Source organism: Scyliorhinus canicula, chromosome 20, assembly GCF_902713615.1.
Source record: "Scyliorhinus canicula chromosome 20, sScyCan1.1, whole genome shotgun sequence".
In the NCBI taxonomy this organism is placed as follows: domain Eukaryota; kingdom Metazoa; phylum Chordata; class Chondrichthyes; order Carcharhiniformes; family Scyliorhinidae; genus Scyliorhinus; species Scyliorhinus canicula.
The window spans coordinates 19,281,494-19,300,925 of record NC_052165.1 but is presented as its reverse complement, the minus strand read 5'-3'; the positions used below and the strand labels follow the sequence as shown (position 1 = coordinate 19,300,925).

The 19,432-nt window shown below is 42.5% G+C and overlaps 1 protein-coding gene across 8 annotated transcripts in view; it reads left to right on the top strand.

Annotated features, from left to right (window-relative positions):
* ppfia2 (PTPRF interacting protein alpha 2) overlaps positions 1-19,432 on the top strand; it is a 511,344-nt gene that overhangs the window by 428,638 nt on the left and 63,274 nt on the right. For 6 of the 8 annotated variants that reach the window (XM_038781072.1, XM_038781076.1, XM_038781071.1 and 3 more), the window contains 3 exons: positions 858-951; positions 4,060-4,141; positions 10,936-11,136. In XM_038781072.1, the coding sequence (XP_038637000.1) occupies positions 858-951; positions 4,060-4,141; positions 10,936-11,136 (377 nt within the window). The remainder of the gene's footprint in view (positions 1-857; positions 952-4,059; positions 4,142-10,935; positions 11,137-19,432) is intronic. The other 2 variants (XM_038781075.1, XM_038781073.1) reach the window with 1 other exon arrangement.

Here is a 19,432-nt window from a genome sequence, read left to right as displayed (position 1 = left end):
GTGAATGTGCAAACTCCACACGGACAGTGACCCAGAGTCGGGATTGAACCTGGGACCTCGGCACCATGAGATAGCAATGCTAACCACTGTGCCACTGTGCTGCCACTGCATTATCTTAGTTATCGCGATTGACAATGTCTGGACCAGGAGTACAAGTGAGAGCGCAGTTTAATGAGTCTGTTATTCTCAGCAGCCTCTTTTGCCCCATTTTTCTAGTTTATTCTGAGGATATATAAGTGAACAAATAATTAGCATAGTTCTGCTGTCATTGAATGATGTGCATCAGCTCATGCTTTCCCACTCAAACATTTTGTTCAATCCCTGGTTTATCTACATGGTTGTTGTTTATTATTAATTAATTGATTGCAGGCATGGGGTCTTATTCATTCATCACATCTTGGGAAGAGGTAATACACATGATTTCAAAAATGCCTTCTATCACGCTTAACTTACCATTCTCGGGGACTATGCAGCCTCCTTTTGTCTAATTGCACCTCAATACTGAACTAACCTACACTGAACTACTGCAGACTCCACACCCGGCTAAATTTTCACACTTCGCTCATTCACAGTTCAATTGCTTCTCAGAGTCACAAAATTACAACATAGCATCAGCATGAATCCAGTATAATTGTGGAAACACATGGACAATGAAAATTATGCTTCACAAATAATTTGATTTTCTTGTAGGCAGAGTTTGAAAGCATGATCAACTCATGTTGGTAGCCCTGAGACTAACACACACAAAATAAATAAAATAGAGTAGTGTGTTGCCTTTATCGCTGAAATATAACATATATACTAATTTTGCTAAAAATATTTTGTTCCTTTCACCCTGACCTCATACTTCCTTTCAGCAGGTATATTCGATGCAGAGATTGGAAATCCAGATTCCCTTGGACTGGGAAAACTAGGAACACAAGCAGAAAAAGATAGAAGATTGAAGAAAAAGTAAGTGTTCAACAAAACAAAATCTAATATTACAAGGAAATAAAAACATTGCAAAACATTGAAATCTTCAATAAAACTAATTTTAACAATGAACATATCATCATGTTTAGAGATTTATAAAGAGAAAAGACAGGTAATAACATTTCAGATTTTTACTGTCCATCAGACTGAAGATCAACAGAATAATGGTGGAGTAATATAAAAAAGGGAAGCAAATCAATAATCTCATCAATCTCAGAAAGGGAGATTAGGTGTTAAAAGTCACAAACGACTTAATGAAAAACGTTAAAAGCTAACTTAAATTTTTGCTCAGCGAGTAACTAGCTTAATCAAGAGGGACATCATGGCAGGAGACCTCAGACCTGTGATATGCTCCTCCTGCACAATGTGGGAAATGAGGGACGCTTCCAGCATCCCTGGTAACCATGGCCGGGATTCTCCTGCAATCGACGGGCGGGCCGTACCAGCGTCACAGAGTGGCATGAACCACTCCGGCGTCGGACTGCTTGGAAGGTGCGGAATCTTCTGCACTTCCTGGCACTAGGCCAGTGCTGGAAGGGTTGGCAGCGGGCCAACTGGCGCCAAAGGGCCTCCACCGGCAGGCGCGAGTTGGCGCATGTGCAGGAGCACCAGCGTATTCTGGCGCATGCGCAGAACTGCTGCCGTGTTTCCTGCACATGCGCAGAGGGCTTTTTCTCCACACTGGCCTGTGTAAGGGAAAGAGTGCCACCACGGCACAGGCCCGCCCGCAGATCGGTGGGCCCCGATCGTGGGCCAGGCCACTGTTGGGGGCCCCCCGGGTCCGGATCCCCCCGCCCCCCGCACCCCACCGAGGACTCCGCAAGCCAGGTCTCGCCGATATGGACCATGTCTAATCCACGCCGGAGGGACTGGCCGAAAACGGCTGGCCACTCGGCCCATCGGGGCCCGGAGAATTGCTGGGAGGCCCGCTGCCAATGGCCCCTGACCGGGCGGCGTGATCCCCGCTCCCGCCCAAAAACTGGCGCCGGAGAATTTGACAGCCGGTGTCGGAGCAGCAGGGCGGACTTCACGCCGCCCCCAGCGATTCTCCGACCCGGCGGGGTGTCGGAGAATCCCACCCCATGTATGCAGAAGTTGTGTCCAAAAGCAGCTTCTAGCTAACCAGAGTTCGGCGATGGAGCTGCCGGTGGACTCACTGTGGAGCATCTGCGATGCTGAGGAAGTCTTGTATAACACGTTTAGTGAGGTGGCCACACTGCAGGTGAGGAATGCACAGGCAGAAATGGAGTGACTGATCATCAGCAAAAGTAGAAGACTCAGGAAGATAGTGCAGGGGCCCCTTGTGGTAACCCCCCTCTCAACAGATACACTCTTTGGATACTGGCGGGGAGGATGGCCTCTCAGTGGAAAGCAACAGCAGTCACGTTCACGGCACCGTGGATGGCTCTACTGCTCAGATGGGTGAGAGAAAAGCGATTGGCAGGGCGATTTGCAGCCAGCGAATGACCTGCCACCGAGAAACAAATGGCTGGGGTACTGGAGAATCCAGCCAATTATGGCTTCAATCATGGATAATTGACAACTCTGATTTTAGGGGAATTTGAACTGCATAAGTACTTGGACATTTCCCTATAATATCTAGTTCTGGGAGGGAAAGGAGAATTTAAATTTGTACAGTGTTCTATTTAATTCTCAAAACATCTCTTAAATATTTCATATACCGCGGTTTCTTCAAAGTGTTGTGCAGATGACTGATTTGAAATCCATGGCTGAACAATTGTACACATATAACATTTTTTCCGAGTGATGAATCTTATTGTTTCATCCAAAATTTGTTAACTTACATTTACATTCTTTGAAACGGAATCTAATTTTGTTGTTTTAAATTCTATGTTGATGCAGAATATTGCATTATTTAATCTCAATCTTAACATTAAAAAAATCTGATAATTAACTTTAGAATAACACAAGGAGTAGTGGAAAAACGGATGTCCCAATTGACCTAATTAGGAGTTAATGTGAGAGCACATGCAAGCTTATACATATATGGAAAGTATAAAGATTTGTATTTAAAATTATTAATTCTGCTTCTGAAAGTTGCTCCTTTTGAATAATGAGCAGAAGCAAAATATGTTGGAGAAAAGTCCCAAATGGAACTGCAACCTCCTAAGTCATCGCCAGGAAATAGAGAAATTTAATTCATGAGACCACCAAAATTCAAATTGTTGTCAAGGGTATAGCTTAGATTTCCAAATAGTGTTATTTTAACATGATCACAAACTCAATTATGGAAACTGGTTATTCCTGGCATTATGAAACAACAATCGGAACAACAAAGTGGAAATTATGCTTTTACTGGGAGGTAAGCACTGAAAGACAAAACATTTTCATATTGTGTGATTAATTTATGGAAAATATTATCACAATTTGTTACTGTGCTAGAAATGTGCCTTCTAACAATATAATTTGATATCTATCCCAATAGTGCAATAACACATTAATCACATTGGTCTTGCAGTGACATTCAACTGAGATATTTGTTGGGTCACTTGGGAGCACTCTAATCTCTCAGTCTGTACTTTTGGTTTCCAGGCCCACTTTTGCATATAATCTGCAAATTCAGTGCAGTATAAAGGTGCAGTGCATTGGGGGGAACTTTTCAGTGACATTTGTAAACAAGTCACCTGCCTGTTCATTTGAATACAAGAAATCACATGGCACTGTTTATGGAAGAGCATGGAGTGTTCTTGCTAAAAGATTGCCCTCAACAAATGACATTAAGAATAAATTGGTTGGTGATTTGCTGTTTGTGGGAAGTCACTGAGAGCAAAGTGGCTGCCATTTGGGCCACATTACAATAACGATTAGCTGCTTTGAGATGTCCTGACAGCATGGAGCATGCTGTTTAAACACACAGGAGATTAAATTAATCTTCAGTGGTAGACAGGGTGTAAAACACATTGCCATTGTGCTATTTCCCATTTTGCACTATTGCTGAAGACAGATTTCATCCTCACTCTTTTATTGATTGATTTAAGAATCATGCCCAAGTCAAACAACAAAGAATAGCCAAGTATAAAGGATTGCCAATTTCAAAATATCTGTGTAATGTGGTGTTCTTTACAGGCATGAACTATTAGAAGAAGCCCGGAGAAAAGGTTTGCCATTTGCACAATGGGATGGACCAACAGTGGTTGCGTGGCTTGAGGTAAAACTGCATTATTAACCCTTTCACCTCCAAATAAAAACAGTACACTAACAAATGATGTAACAAATGTGTATGAGCAATAAATGCTATTATAGTTAACTAAATAACAATTTGTACTAAGACAAAAAGCTTCATATATAGAATAACTTTTCATTATTTGTGTCAAAAATGTGCCTTCCAACAATATAATTTGATATCTATCCCAATAATGCAATAACACATTAATCACATTGGTCTTGCAGTGACATTCAACTGAGATATTCGTTGGGTCACTTGGGGGGCACTCTGATCTCAGTCTGAACTTTTGGTTTTCAGGCCCACTTTTGCATATAATCTGCAAGTTCAGTGGGGTATAAAGGTGCAGTGCATTGGGGGGAACTTTTCAGTGACATTTGTAAACAAGTCACCTGCCTGTTCATTTTAATACAAGAAATCCCATAGCACTGTTTATGGAAGAGTGTTCTTGATATCCTGTCTACTCGTTTATGAAATCATGATCGATTAAATGTAATATGTGTGTCAAAATTGTAACACTTCCTTAGTTATTTTTCCATCTGACAAATCTAGAAGTTTAATAACATGCTTAATGCCATGTTCAATGACTATAGTCAGTGGCAACCTTCAGGTTAACTTGCTGGATTCTCTAAGGCATGCAAATTTTAAATCCATTTTAAAAAATTTGCTCTCCCAGATGCCTGCCTTAGCCAATTTACCAAGTTTATTTTGGTGTGGCTGCAACAGTATGCAATATAAAAGCAGCTTTAAAAAACTCATGGATCTTTGTGTATATGATCAGAATGTATTGGAGTGTCAACTAATTTGGGTATGGAAGGCTAGGAAGATTAATCAACCAGGGACCCACAGAATGGAGCTAAATAAGTGCTGCAAATTGGAAAATTGGTGGCTTATGGGATTCAATACAGATGAGTGCAAATATTGCAAACACTAAATTCAAGTGACACAGGTGGCATTTAAATATATTGGAGTTGAATTCTGCCTTGATGTAACTTATTACACATTTCTGCTGATTTTTCTGCCAAATGTTGCAGCAAGTAAGAGGAAGAACATTTGAACATTTGCAGAAATTCAGCCGCATGGCAATTGTATGGCTAGGGCAGGCATATGAAATTTTATTGGTTGGGGGGGGGGGGGGGTTGAAATTGATTTTGGCACAGCAAACTGCTGGAAAAAAACTGCTGCACACCCTAATTTGTTTCCTAGGAATAAAAAGACACAACAAAAAAAAATGCGATTCTAACCTATAATTCTGCACGTTAATTAAATTAATTTTAAAACTCTTTTGAACAAATTAATAGTAAGGTTTTTTTTATTCCCACTCTTCTGCAAAATTCCACAAGCTTACCAGAATATTAATTTGTACACCAACCATCTGTTTTTGGATTTGGCAGGTGGTTGCCCTTCCTGCCACTAATTCTCATTATTTATCCAGCTTGAAGACCAGCACTGATATTATTATGATCCCAGTTCATGTTATATCTGGACGGGAATATCCTTGAATGAAACCTTGGCTCAAAAGAGCACAACTTTTACTTATTTTACCATCAGGATGATGAGTGAATTGGAACGAACCTCTTGTCCTTCTAGATGGTAATGGTCATAGGTTTGGAAGGTGTTGTCTAAGGAACCTTGGTGAGTTACTGCAGTGCATCCTGTAAATGGTACACATGGCTTATTGTTCGCCATGGGTGGAGGGTTTGAATGTTTTTGGAAGGAGGAGAAAGCAGGTGAGCTGCTTTGTCCTTGATGGTGTCCAGATTCTTGAGTGTTGTTGGAGCTGCATTCATCCAGGCAAGTGGAGTATTCCATTATACCCCTGCCTTGCGCCTTGTAGATGGTGGACAGGCTTTGGGAGGTCAAGAGATGAGTTACTCGCCATAGGATTCCTAGTCTTTGACCTGCCCTGGTAGCCCCATTATTAACGTGGCTAGTCCAGTTCAGTTTCTGATCAATGGTAACCCAGAGGATGTTGATGCCATTCAATGTCAAGGGGCGGTGGTTAGATCCTCTCTTGTAGGAGATGTTCATTGTCTGGCACTTGTGTGGCGCAAATATGACTTGCCACTTGTCAGCCCAAGCTTGGATATTGTCCATGTCTTGCTGCATTTGGACATGGACTGCTTCATTATCTGAGGAGTCACGAATGGTGCTGAACATTGTGCAGTCATCCGCAAACATACCCATTTCTGACCTTATGATGGAAGGGAGGTCATTGATGAAGCAGCTGAAGGTGGTTGGGCCGAGGCCACTACCCTGAGGAACTCCTGCAGTGATGTCCTGGAGTTGAGATGATTGACCTCCAACCACCACAACCATCATCCTTTGTGCAGGTATGACTCCAACCACTAGAGAGTTTTCCCCCTGATTCCCATTGACTCCAGTTTAGCTGGGGCTCCTTGATGCCATACTTGGTCAAATGCTGCCTTTATATCAATGGCAGTCACTCTCACCTCACCTCTGGCATTCAGCTCTTTTGGCCACATTTGAGCCAAGCTGAATGACCCTAGCAGAACCCAAACTGAGTGTCCGTGAGCAGGTTATTACTGAGTAAGTACCACTTGATAGCACTGTTGATGACTCCTTCCATCACTTTGCTGGTGATGGAGAGTAGACTGATGGGGCGGTAATTGGCTGGTTTGGATTTGTCCTGTTTCTTGTGTACAGGACACACCTGGACAACTTTCCACATTGGCGGGTAGATACCAGTGTTGTAGCTGTACTGGAACAACTTGACTAGGCGTGCGGCAAGTCCTGGAATACAAGTCTTCAGTACAATTGCTGGGATATTGTCAGAGGCCATAGCTTTGCAGTATCCAGTGCCTTCAGTCATTTCTTGATGTGTGGAGTGAATCATATTGGCTGAAGACTGACATCTATGATGCTGGGGATCTCTGGAGGAGACCGAGATGGATCATCCATTCGGATGATTATTAAACATGAAAAAATTTAGATTGTAATACAATACTCCTTCACTCCCCCTTACACACGAGTTTTAAGATTAATACGGGTTACAAAATATACCTTAAGCTATAATGGTCTCATTAACACACAAAGTCCCTTTTAAGCACACAAGATGACTGTGGTAAGACACATTCCTCTTGGAACCCAAATGAATGTCTGTGAATTTCTCCTCAAAATCCCTCCAGATGATTCTTATGCCATGACCCACCTCCTCTCAATGAACCCCAGCTTCTACACAAGTGACTTCAAATTCTCCTTTCATACGTTACACTTCAGATCTTCGTTTAAATTATTCTTCTGTCCACTGCTTCCATCAAGGTTTTGCTTTCAGGTTTTACCCTTCAGGTTTCTCTTGTTTTCAAGGCTTGAATCCATTACTCACAAGTCCAACAACCATTTTCCACAATTATGTCCCCCAAACTGTAGCAATTTTTCAAAAACCGTAATACTACTGCAGATATCTCTCTGGCCTCTCACATCCCCTGCCCTTTCAACTCTCTGGGACTTCACTGAACAGTAATCTGTTCTGGTTTTCAGCTTCCTCTGCTCTGTTCCCTCCAGACTTCTTGTAAATTTCTCTCAATGTCTCTAGTTTGCTTAACTAGTTGGACTTTAGCTTTCCGGCATCTGTTTTCTTAACTACTATTCCACAGTAGGGTATGTTTTTCTAGGAAGGCTGAGAGATGCTCCCTCTTGCGCCTTCTAAATCCAACAGCTTCCAGCAGAGATATGAGAGCTGCCTTCTCTTTCACTACCTATCTCCAACTGCAATCAAATCAGCTAAACTAAACCTTAAAAACTTCTCTATCTTACAGGCCCTCGTTGCTAAGCAACCACTGCAGGTTTATTTACTCTTCATACCGTAGCCCTCTCTAAACTAGAATCACTGTTGGAATTGAAACAAACCTCCATGCATACAAACACCTTGTCCAGCATGAATCTAATTATAGGTCTTACCTTTCCAGGCATAGAAACATTATATTAAACCCACTTAAAACTATACCTTATTTCTAATGTTTAAAAAAAGGAATACAAATCCTTTAAGATTATCTTTGTTTTCCTAACAATACGCACTGGCTTACATAGTTTTTCCTACGACCAAAAAGTCTTGAAGTGGGAATTGAACCCATGACCTTCCAGCTCAGCGACAGAAATGCCACTAACAATGCTGCTCAGACTGCACTTAATTTACTGACACTGATCAGGGATTTTAATTATAGTGAAGGTTTATTCTTTGCTAACAAGTAAATAGAATAATGACCTGGACTCAAATAATTGACAACCTGGCTCACATCAACGTTCCAGCTCCAGTTGCAATATTGCCAAACCGTAATCAATCGTATTTCTTTATTAGCTATGCCACTAAATTGTGCCACTTAGTAACAAGGTGTTTGAGGGAAGAAGTAGCTGGGATTTCCCACTTTTGCCTTGCGGAAATAACACCTCCTCTTGTCTGATATCAAAACCACACTGTGATTGTGGAGGAGGCGGTGGCTCATTCTATCCAACTTGACAAGTGGAGAAAGTGTATAATGATGACAGACTTACAAAGGCATTAATATATATCAAAATATAATGTGAAATAAATGGTATTAAAATATAATTAAAGGCGTTTGGTCACATTCACTTTCATGAAATAAGAGAAAAAGAAAAAAATGGAGGAAATATTAAAAAAGAAAACTGTTAGTTGAATCTAACAAAGGTAAAAGAAAAAACAAAAATATGTTAAAATAAAACAATTAAAATAAAGATGCAACACAGAAAAGCAGCAAATAGTTTAAAGGCAACTGAAAATAAGATTTGATTTTAAAAGTGAAAAGAAGAAACTGATTCAGTTGTACTTCATAGTTAAATCTAGATATGTACTAATCCAATGATATTAGATGAATGATTTCAGAAATGAGCTCCTTCAGCATTGATCCTTCCCAAATGGGCATGCATAATAAGAAACTTGAGCTTTCTCATTCATTGAAAGGAAAATATGAAAAATCAATGGTCATGTGCCTGTGAACTCCCAATGGGTCAGGTACTTTGTAAAATCAGCTCTTGTAAATAAGGGATAATGAATCAAAAGTGGAAAATAAATGAGTAAGAGTATACACTTTGGAATTTAAAACATTGCTGAATGAGTTATGTGTAAGAGTGCCCACCTCATGTTCCAGTTATTCACTGGGCATTCTTTTCATATCCTGATTTTGTTTTATACATGGAAAATATTTTCCTACTGGTCTACACCTTATGCACTGTGACTGGTCAGATACCAACCCGCTCGCATTTCTTGGTTTATGTTATTTATAAGGCCCAGACACTGCCCTGGCATGCAGAGACATGCCCTGGCAAAAAAACAAGCACCTTGAAGCAGGGAATGAAAGAACTACCACTGCTGCAAATCTGAAACTTCTGTATCAATGGCAGTGGGCATTGCTTTTCAAACAATGGGTTTAATAACATAAACAAGTCAGAGAACGCATGGAAGAATAAATTTAAAACTAAATATATTTAAAAAGATAAGTAGGAATAGAAGAGGGAAAGCAAAAGTAATAAAGCTGAATTTTGCTGACTTTTTTTGGAGTGTTGGTAGCATCGTGTTAGAGAAAAGCACGACTCACAGCATAAAATGGCTTGCTTAAACTTGTTTAGCTCCGAAGGTGATGGCCTTTGGCCCATTTGCGCTGCTAATGCAGTAACTATGCGAGTGGTATTCTCCACGAACAGGATGCTGCGGTCAATTCAAAAAGATGTTCCGCATCCCACACAATTGAGCAAAATCATGTATCAATTTCAGTGCCAGTGCAATAACAGGGTATGTAAATACCAATGATTGGCTGATCAAATCAAACAGCCTCTTCCTTATGTTATTTGAAACAAGCAGAGTACATATCACACTCAACCAGCCCATGCTTGCAAAACTCAAAACAAATGTCTACTATTAGACATTATTAGGCACTTGTTAAATAATCCTGAGTGTGCTAATAGCTACACTAACCACCAATTTAAGATACTCAGCTGAGCTCATAATGTGTCTCTTAAAGTGACATATATCCACATGCATGGATCCATTCTCTGCAAACAAAAGGAATATATTTAGGCTCAGTGCCTACTTTGGATTGTCTGGGAACTTGGTGAGACTTTAGTTCCCTGTCACTTTGACCATGGCATTGTTTTGGCAACCAGAGTTATCTTGCCAACCATTTTCTCCTGTAGTCAAAATTGTTGTGATTGTTTGAAATTGTGTATTCTTGCATTTGGCCTGATGAGTGTAAGATGAAAAGCTTTGGCAATATGTTTCACTTTTCAGCAATATTCAAATTCTGTACCACTAAGCGACTGGTAGTAATAAATCTATATATGGTGAAAATCCTTTGTTGTGATAACTAATACAGTGAAGTTTCATTTATTGTGAAAATATATGTCATGTACAAACCAATTTATTATGTGAGCAGAATGAATTGTCACTTACTAATTATAAATATCCACATTAATCTTATTATTCAATCTTTAGAAGATTTTTAAAAAATAATTTTAGAGTACCCAATTCATTTTTTTTTCCAATTAAGGGGCAATTTTTTTTAGCATGGCCAATCCACCTAGCCTGCATATTTTTGGGTTGTGGGGGTGAAACCCATGCAAACACGGGGAGAATGTGCAAACTCCACACGGACAGTGACCCAGAGCCTGGATCGAACCTGGGACCTCGGAGCCATGAGGCAGCAGGGCTAACCCACTGCGCCACCGTGCTGCCTTTTCTTTAGAAGATATTAAAGCATACTTCAATAACCTGGCTAATAAACAAATTATGCTTTTGTGGTCTACAGCTGTGGCTTGGAATGCCTGCGTGGTATGTTGCTGCTTGTCGTGCAAATGTAAAGAGTGGTGCCATCATGTCTGCCTTGTCTGATACTGAGATCCAAAGGGAAATCGGAATCAGCAATCCACTTCATCGATTAAAACTCAGGCTGGCAATCCAAGAGATGGTGTCACTAACAAGCCCATCAGCACCCCCAACATCTAGAACAGTGAGTGATATTTATCATATCTTGGCATTCTATAACTTTGGCATTCTCATTTTCATACTTGCAGGAAGATCTTATATATAGAACAGTTGGTAGCTTAGAATTAATTACAAAGATTTAATGTCATCAAAAGGGGCCATATGACATAAATGGAACACAAACAAGTTATATCATCAGAAACCTGAGATTAGAATATATTTCTGAAATTGTTCCAAACTACCTATTAGCTGAAATCTAACTATAATTTTTAATGTAATTAATTCATAAAACTGCGTATTCTGCAGTGTTATAACATTTGGTTTTAGTCAATGAACAAGATAAACTGATATCTAGAAGCAATCCCATTATAATGTTATAATGTTCAGAATTTTCTTTTATATAGAACTAATTTTGTTAACTATTGGAAAATTCTACCTTCAGGGTCATTTCTTTGTTTAGCTTTAGTAATTAAGCATATTGATCAGAATGTTGTTAGTTCAAATAGACAACTATGCTATTTACCAGGTCACGATCGATGTAATATCGATGTCTGTCACAGTGCTCTGAATCCCTTGTATTCTCAATAAAGTGTAGTTTGTTATTTTAATTATTTTTTCTGATTTCTGCTGATGACATAACTTTTATTTCTCACTATAAAATATAATCACAAATATTCTGCACGTTTTCTTACTATAATACTATTTTGAGTATGTTGTTCCATTTGTAATTATATTTGTATCCATGGTTTTATCAGTTTGTTTTCATTTTGTTTTGTTCTTTTTATGCTAAAACAATAACTCGTACAGTAAGCCTCCAGTATACATGCATCATTTCATTTATTATTCTTTCATTCCTAATATTCCTGACAGTTAACATATTTTTTGTAAAACAGGGAATTTGATTTTCCTTGATTATTTTTATGCATGTTCAAAATCAGAGATCGGGGCACCCTTTCTCCTTGTGGCTTGATCTTTGAGGAATCTTACTGGCCAGCAAGTTCAGCTCCGAGTGATGAAAAAATGTGTGGCCTAGCCCAAAAGCGTGGGCTAGCCCACAAGGCCGGAAGAAATGACTACGTGTGGTTAAATAGTAGTGAGGAACCCGCTGACAAAGCCGGGTAGAAACACCCAGCCAAACTCGCCTGAAATGACACTTAGAAAATTTTCAGTTAGATCATGCTGATCGAAAGAAAAACCTGGGAGGTACATGAATTTTATTTGTATTATTCCTACCTTCTAGAGGAGGTTGTTCCACCTCTGTAAATCCACTCTGACACTATTAAATGGCTTGAGTAGTTTAATTTATGAAGTGAGGCCCAATTATGGGCCACCCGGACCCCCAAATAACAGAAACTGGTGTTGGAAAGGTATTGAGCTGAACTGAACTCTTCTACCAGGGGTGAGGGTTCACTGGAAAGCATTCACTCTTGCCTAAATTCAATTTGTAACCGGAGAAGGAACTAAATGTATTAAGAGTCATCATTATGCTATCTATGGAAGGAGTTGAGTCTGTAATGTGCAGAAGTAGGTCATCCGCTTAAAGCTTGACACGATGCTCCACCCCATCATGACAAATACCCCTTCATTGAGTAGAGGCCCTCAATGCTACAGAGAGAGGCTCTATCACCAAAGCAAACAAAAGTGGGGAAAGAGAGCAGCCCCTAGCCAAAGGCAAGTAATGAGTGCACAGTGTTCGTGCAAACTCTGACAGTAGGGGCATTATAGAACAAACGAATCCAGTCGGCAAATTTATGGCCGAATCCAAATTTCCCGAGAATCTCAAATAGGTATTCCAATACCACCCTGTCAAATGCATTTTCAGCATTCAGAGATACTATAAACTCAGGCTCAGGTACTGGGGAAGGGGAAAGAATAACGTTTAAAAGGTGAAGTATATTTGCCATCAATTGTCGGCACTTCATAAAGCCTTTTTCTTCCTCCAAAATTATACCTGGGAGGCAAGACTCCAGCAAGAGCGCCAAGACCTCAGCCAGCAGCTTAACGACAAGGTCTAAAAGTGAGATGGGTCGGTATGAACCGCACTTGGCTGGGTCCCTGACCCCCTTAAGGTTCAAGGAAATAGAGGCTTGTTTGAGGGTTGGAGGCAATAAACCCCGAGACAATGAGTCGTTGAACATGAACATGGGGCTGGTTTAGCTCACTGAGCTAAATCGCTGGCTTTTAAAGCAGACCAAGCAGGCCAGCAGCACGGTTCAATTCCCGTACAGCCTCCCCAGACAGGTGCCGGAATGTGGCGACTAGGGGCTTTTCACAGTAACTTCATTGAAGCCTACTCATGACAATAAGCGATTTTCATTTTGTTTCATGTCCAATATTAATGGTATGAGCTGTTCCAAGAATGTTTGGAAATCTCGACCGGGAAACCATCGGGGCCTGGGGTCTTGCCAGTTGCATCAGCCCAATACATTTTTAAATCTCCTCCAGGCATAATAAGGAATCTAACTCACAGCTCTTGTTTACCTCAACAGTTGGGATATGCAGACCATCCAAAGATTCAGCCATGATCAATTTATCTGCAGGGGGCTCTAACTTATACGGGTCACAGTAATAAATTCTAAAAGCTGCATTGATTTGGTGAGGGGCCAAAAATAAGATTTCTGCCCTTATTTGGTTTCCGAGGGATCTCACGAGAGGCTGCTTGCCTTTTGAGTTGATGAGCCAGAAGACTGGCCTTCTCCCAGTGCTCATAAAATATATACCTGGAGCACTGTAACTGACGCACAGACTTGCCAGTGGACATCAGCTCGAACTGGGACTCTTTCCTGTTTGCCAGTACCTCCAGAGTAGGATCAAATGAGTAATGCTGGTCCACCTCTAGGATGGACTCCACCAGACTCTGCTGCTTCTCAGCATGCCAGACACCAACAGTGTTGACAAAATGTGGGGCATTGTTGGAAATAACAATCACTGAATACTCAGCCATAACCACCTAAGGGAGGACAGCTCTATCAAAAATTTTAAAAATCAATGCGGGAATGCATATGATGGATATGTGAAAAAAGAGAAGTTCTTGGACGACATTTTTTGTTCCAGCAGCTAAGTGCCAGTGCCAATGGAGAATCTGCGGGTGGTTCACGACGGGAAAAGCGCGAACCCCTCACCGATTCCGGTACCAGTGAGGTCTGGCACAGGCACCGCGTGAACTGCGTGGAAAACGGCAGGTGAATCGCCCGGGTCCTGTGCCACGCATGCTTAGGGCTGAAGGCCTGCACCAGTCGTGCGGGAAAACATGGCGCCAGCCGTGCTGGAACCATAACCCGCAAACCCCGACCCCACGGCCCATCCCCTGTCCAGCCGCCACCACTCCCCCTCCCCCCCCTCCCCCCGGCCACAGCCCCAGCAGAAGCCCCCGGGCCAGCGATCCAAGATGGCCACCTTTGTCCTCTTTGTTCTGAGAAACACAGGATGGTCGTTGACTACAGTCAGACCATCAATCAGTACACGCAGCTCGACGCGTACCCCCTCCCATGCATATCTGATATGTGATATGGTCAATCAGATTGCACAGTACCAGGTCTTCTCAACTGTGGACCTGAAATCTGCCTATCGCCAACTCCTCATTCGCAAGGCGGACCACCCAAACACTGCCTTCGAGGCAAATGGCCGCCTTTTCCACTTTCTTAGGGTTCCCTTTGGTGTCACCAATGGGGTCTCGGTCTTCCAATGGGAGATGGACCGAATGGTTGACCGGTACGGACTGCGGGCCACTTTCCCGTACCTGGACGATATCACCATTTGCGGCCACAATCAGCAGGACCATGATGCCAATCTTGCCAAATTTCTCCACACCGCCACTCTCCTCAACCTAACCTAAAACAAGGAGAAGTGCGTGTTCAGCACGAATCGCTTAGCCATCCTCGGCTATGTGGTCCAGAATGGAGTTCTGGGGCCCGACCTCGACCGCATGCGCCCCCTCATGGAACTCCCCCATCCCCACTGCTCCAAGACCCTCAAACGATGCCTGGGGTTCTTTTCTTATTACACCCAGTGGGTCCCAAACTATGCGGACAAGGCCCGCCCACTCATTCAATCCCCTGACGGCCGAGGCTCACCAGGCCTTCAACCATATCAAGGCCGACATCGCCAAGGCCGCAATGCACGCGGCCGACGAGACGTTACCATTCCAAGACGAGAGCGTGCATCAGACGTCGCTCTGGCCACCACCCTCAACCAGGCATGCAGGCCTGTGGCATTCTTTCACACACCCTACATGCCTCTGAAATTCGGCATTCCTCTGTCGAAAAAGAGGCCAAGCCATCGTTAAAGCTGTGCGGCATTGGAGGCATTACCTGGCTGGCAGGAGATTCACTCTCCTCACTGACCAACGGTCGGTTGTCCTCATGTTTGACAACACACAGCGGGGCAAGATCAAAAATGATAAAATCTTGAGGTGGAGGATCGAGCTCTCCACCTACAACTACGAGATTTTGTATTGCTCCGGTAAGCTCAACGAGCCTCCTGATGCCCTATCCCGAGGTACATGTGCCAGCGCACAAGTGGACCGACTCCGTACTCTGCACGACAACCTCTGTCACCCGGGGGTCACACGTTTTTACCATTTCATCAAGGCCCACAACCTGCCCTACTCCATCGAGGAAGTCAGGGCAATCACCAGAGACTGCCAGGTCTGCGCGTAGTGCAAACCGCACTTCTACCGGCCAGACCATGCACGCCTGGTGAAGGCCTCCCGCTCCTTTGAACGCCTCAGCGTGGACTTCAAAAGACCCCTCCCCTCCACCGACCGCAATACGTACTTTCTCAGTGTGGTCGATGAATATTCCAGATTCCCATTCGCCATCCCATGCCCCGATATGACGTCTGCCACCGTCATCAAAGCCCTCAACACCATCTTCGCTCTGTTCAACTTTCCCGCCTACGTCCACAGCGACAGGGGATCCTCATTCATGAACAATGATCTGCGCCAGTACCTGCTCAACAGGGGTATTGTCTCGAGCAGGACGACCAGCTACAACCCCCGGGGAAACGGGCAGGTGGAGCGGGAGAATGGGACAGTCTGGAAGGTCGTCCAACTGACCCTACGGTCCAGAAATCTCCCGGCCTCCCGCTGGCAGGAGGTCCTCTCCGACGCCCTTCACTCCATTCAGTCGCTCCTGTGCACCGCGACTAATGAAACACCCCATGAACGTCTATTTGCCTTCCTTTGGAAGTCCACCTCCAGGGTTTTGCTCCCGACATGGCTGGCAGCTCCAGGACCCATTCTCCGCAGACACGTTTGACTCCACAAGGCGGACCCGTTGGTTGAGAGGGTACAGCTACTTCACGCCAACCCGCAGTACGCCTATGTAGTGTACCCCGAAGCCAAGACACAGTCTCCCTCAGGGACCTGGCACCAGCTGGTTCCGCACACACACACCCCTCCGACCCGGCGCCACCCTCCCGTCCCGCGGCGCAGCCCACCGCAGCCCTCGCTCCTGGACAATCCGTCCTCCCCAGCTCACATCCGGGGATGAAGAGGATTTCGACATGCTCCCGGAGTCACCAAAGACCAAACCGTGTGCTCCCAGTACAGCAGCCATTTGGCCAGCTGCTGTAGGAGGCCACACATCTTAGTGTAATAAACCCTCGATTGCATCCAACTCTCGTCTTTGTGTAATTGATCATGCATCAATGAGGTCCTCCTTAATGGAGTCCCTGTGTTTTTGGAGCTCTGTTAAACAAAGCTCCATCCACTGCTCCGTCGGTGGGTAGGCCGCCATCTACATATTGGGCAATTTAAGGATTAAAAACCGAGGGTTCGAGTGTGTTTGAGTGCAATGGTGCAGACTCGCAGAGCAGAATGGCTTACTCCTGCTCCTAATTCATATGTTTGTATGTTTTGCAGCAGTTCAAGAAGACATTTCACCACCAATTCGTAAGGGCAATTAGGGCTAGGAATAACTGCTGACCGTGCTATTGTTGCCCTCAAATAAATAAAAAATCACGTCCTTAAAGTAATTAGAAGAATAAAAGATAGTTACATATTTGGAAACCCATTTGACCCATCTAAATTAATTCACCTAGGAAGATCCTACAGTTCCTATTCTACATCCAGTTATTTCTTAATACATTCAGAGTTTTCATTTTTATATCTATTCATTAAGTTGATCAGTCCCTCTATCTGTTGGACGAATATCTTAATTTCAGTCATTTTTCCACTACTGCTAAGACACCCTGGGGGTGTGCACAATCAATTCCAGCCCCACTTGACCCAGAGTCGCGACACAGTTGAAATTAACTTTTCATTATAAAAATACCCAAAGTCCTTGGCTGCCCAATAACTACTATCACAAAGTTTATACATTTGAACACAATTAACTTGTATCAATAACAGTAATATAATTAAATAGGCAACAAACACAACTGGTTAACTGCTATCTATTTTTTAACCCGCCCCTCCCCCTTTAACTCTTCCCACCCTCTGCACAAACAAACACAGGGAAGTGTGGTGTAAAAATATACATATTAAAAGGGTAAAAGTCTCTGTTTCAGACAGATGTCTTTCCAGTTAGATTCTTCCTTCAGTATAGGCCTACGGTTCGATGATACCTTTGCCTTTAATCTGTAATGGTTTTCATTGTAGACTCACCAGAGTCTAGAGACTTCTGCCTTTAGACAGTAGACAGCAGAGCACAGAGAAATTGCTGCTTATACCTTGAGGGTCCAGTGGCTTCTCTGTAAATTCACAGCAACAGCAAGCAGCCAACATTTTACAGAAAGCAGGAGAGAACAACGCATCTTCCTCTTTCGGGTCCAGAATCTTTCTGCTGTGTCATCTGAAAAGAGCACCACCCAGCAGGACCCAATTGCTGACTATTTCCGGGCAGAATACCGCCATTCCATTGGTTACCAGCCAACCATCGAACTGAATCCCTCCTATCTCTCAGGTGCTATAAAGTCTGGGTTCTGCTATTCAAAATCTAAAACCTCATATCACAGTGTACTATTTTGCAACTTTTGAGTTCCTCACTTCCCCTCCTCGACTTAAAGATATGTCTCCATTAAAGATCCATGGACCGAAAAAGATAATGACAAAATAAAATAAATAGTCAATAAGGGAATTAATAGAAGGGCTTTGAAACGACTTTGAAACTATTTCGTCTTGACCTAATGTTGCAATTTAATGTAGCATAATATTCCATATTCATCTTTTACATTTCCTAAAGTTTCTTAAATACTTGTTTAGACACCCAATTGAAGGCTGAAATGCCCATGGGAAAAATTGCCCAGGCTCTGCCCTCAACAAGGAACTAGGACCTGGCTAGTGGGACGTTTTATCTAATATCCTGATTAGGCAGCAAGACCATCCACAGAAAGTCGAAGAGTCCTTTATGATTTCTGCATTTCTGGTCCTGATTATGTCATCGAGACATGATTATAATTTAACTTCAAAAGACTAAGTGAGAAGCAGCATTCTGTTTCTCACCAGGCTGATCAAGTAAGAAAGATAATTGGACAAGAAGAGGCCTGAAAGGATTTTTTAAAAATATCAGGTATGGAATTGATTAAACTACACAAAGGCATGTTTGCAATAATTAATTCAAGATTTATCGGTTTAAAACTACATCACAGCTCTGGTTTGTTAATTCAGGAATAAAAACTTAGTTCAATTCAGCTTAATTATAATCTGCCTCAGAAATGTCACAGAGCATTTCCTAAACAATAATTTAGTTTGAACTGCTGTAACCATTGGTTATGTAATTAATATTCTAATCAATATTGAAGTATGATCATTTGGATGAAATTTGAATTGAGATTCACCTGGAGAATCCTAAACAAAATATCCCAGAAATAATCTTTGCAGGTCTCAAGAAGAAGGGTGAGCATGATATCTTATCTCAAATCTGGCACAGCTAAATAGTTTATTCATATAGAATCAGAGAAATTTTGAACATAAAAGGAAGCCATCAGCCTATAATGTCCAGAGCAAGGAGCTGGAAAGGAGCTATCGAGCCTAATCCTATTTTCCAGTTCTTCGTCCTTTGCTTTGCAGGGTACAACACTTTAAATGTATCTCCAAATACCTTTTAAATGTTGTGTGGGTATAGAGACATAGAGGTTTACAGCACAGAAAGGCCCTTTGGTCCATCATGTCTGTGCCGGTCAAAAACAACCACCTCAGTATTCTAATCCCATTTTTCAGCACTTGACCCATAGCCTTATATGCCTTGGCGTCACAAGTGCACATCTAAATATTTCTTAAATGTTATGAAACTCTCTGCCTCCACCACCCTTTTAGACAGTGAGTCTCGGCGGATTCTCCTAAATGGAGACTAAATGTTCACGACGTCGTGAACGCCGTC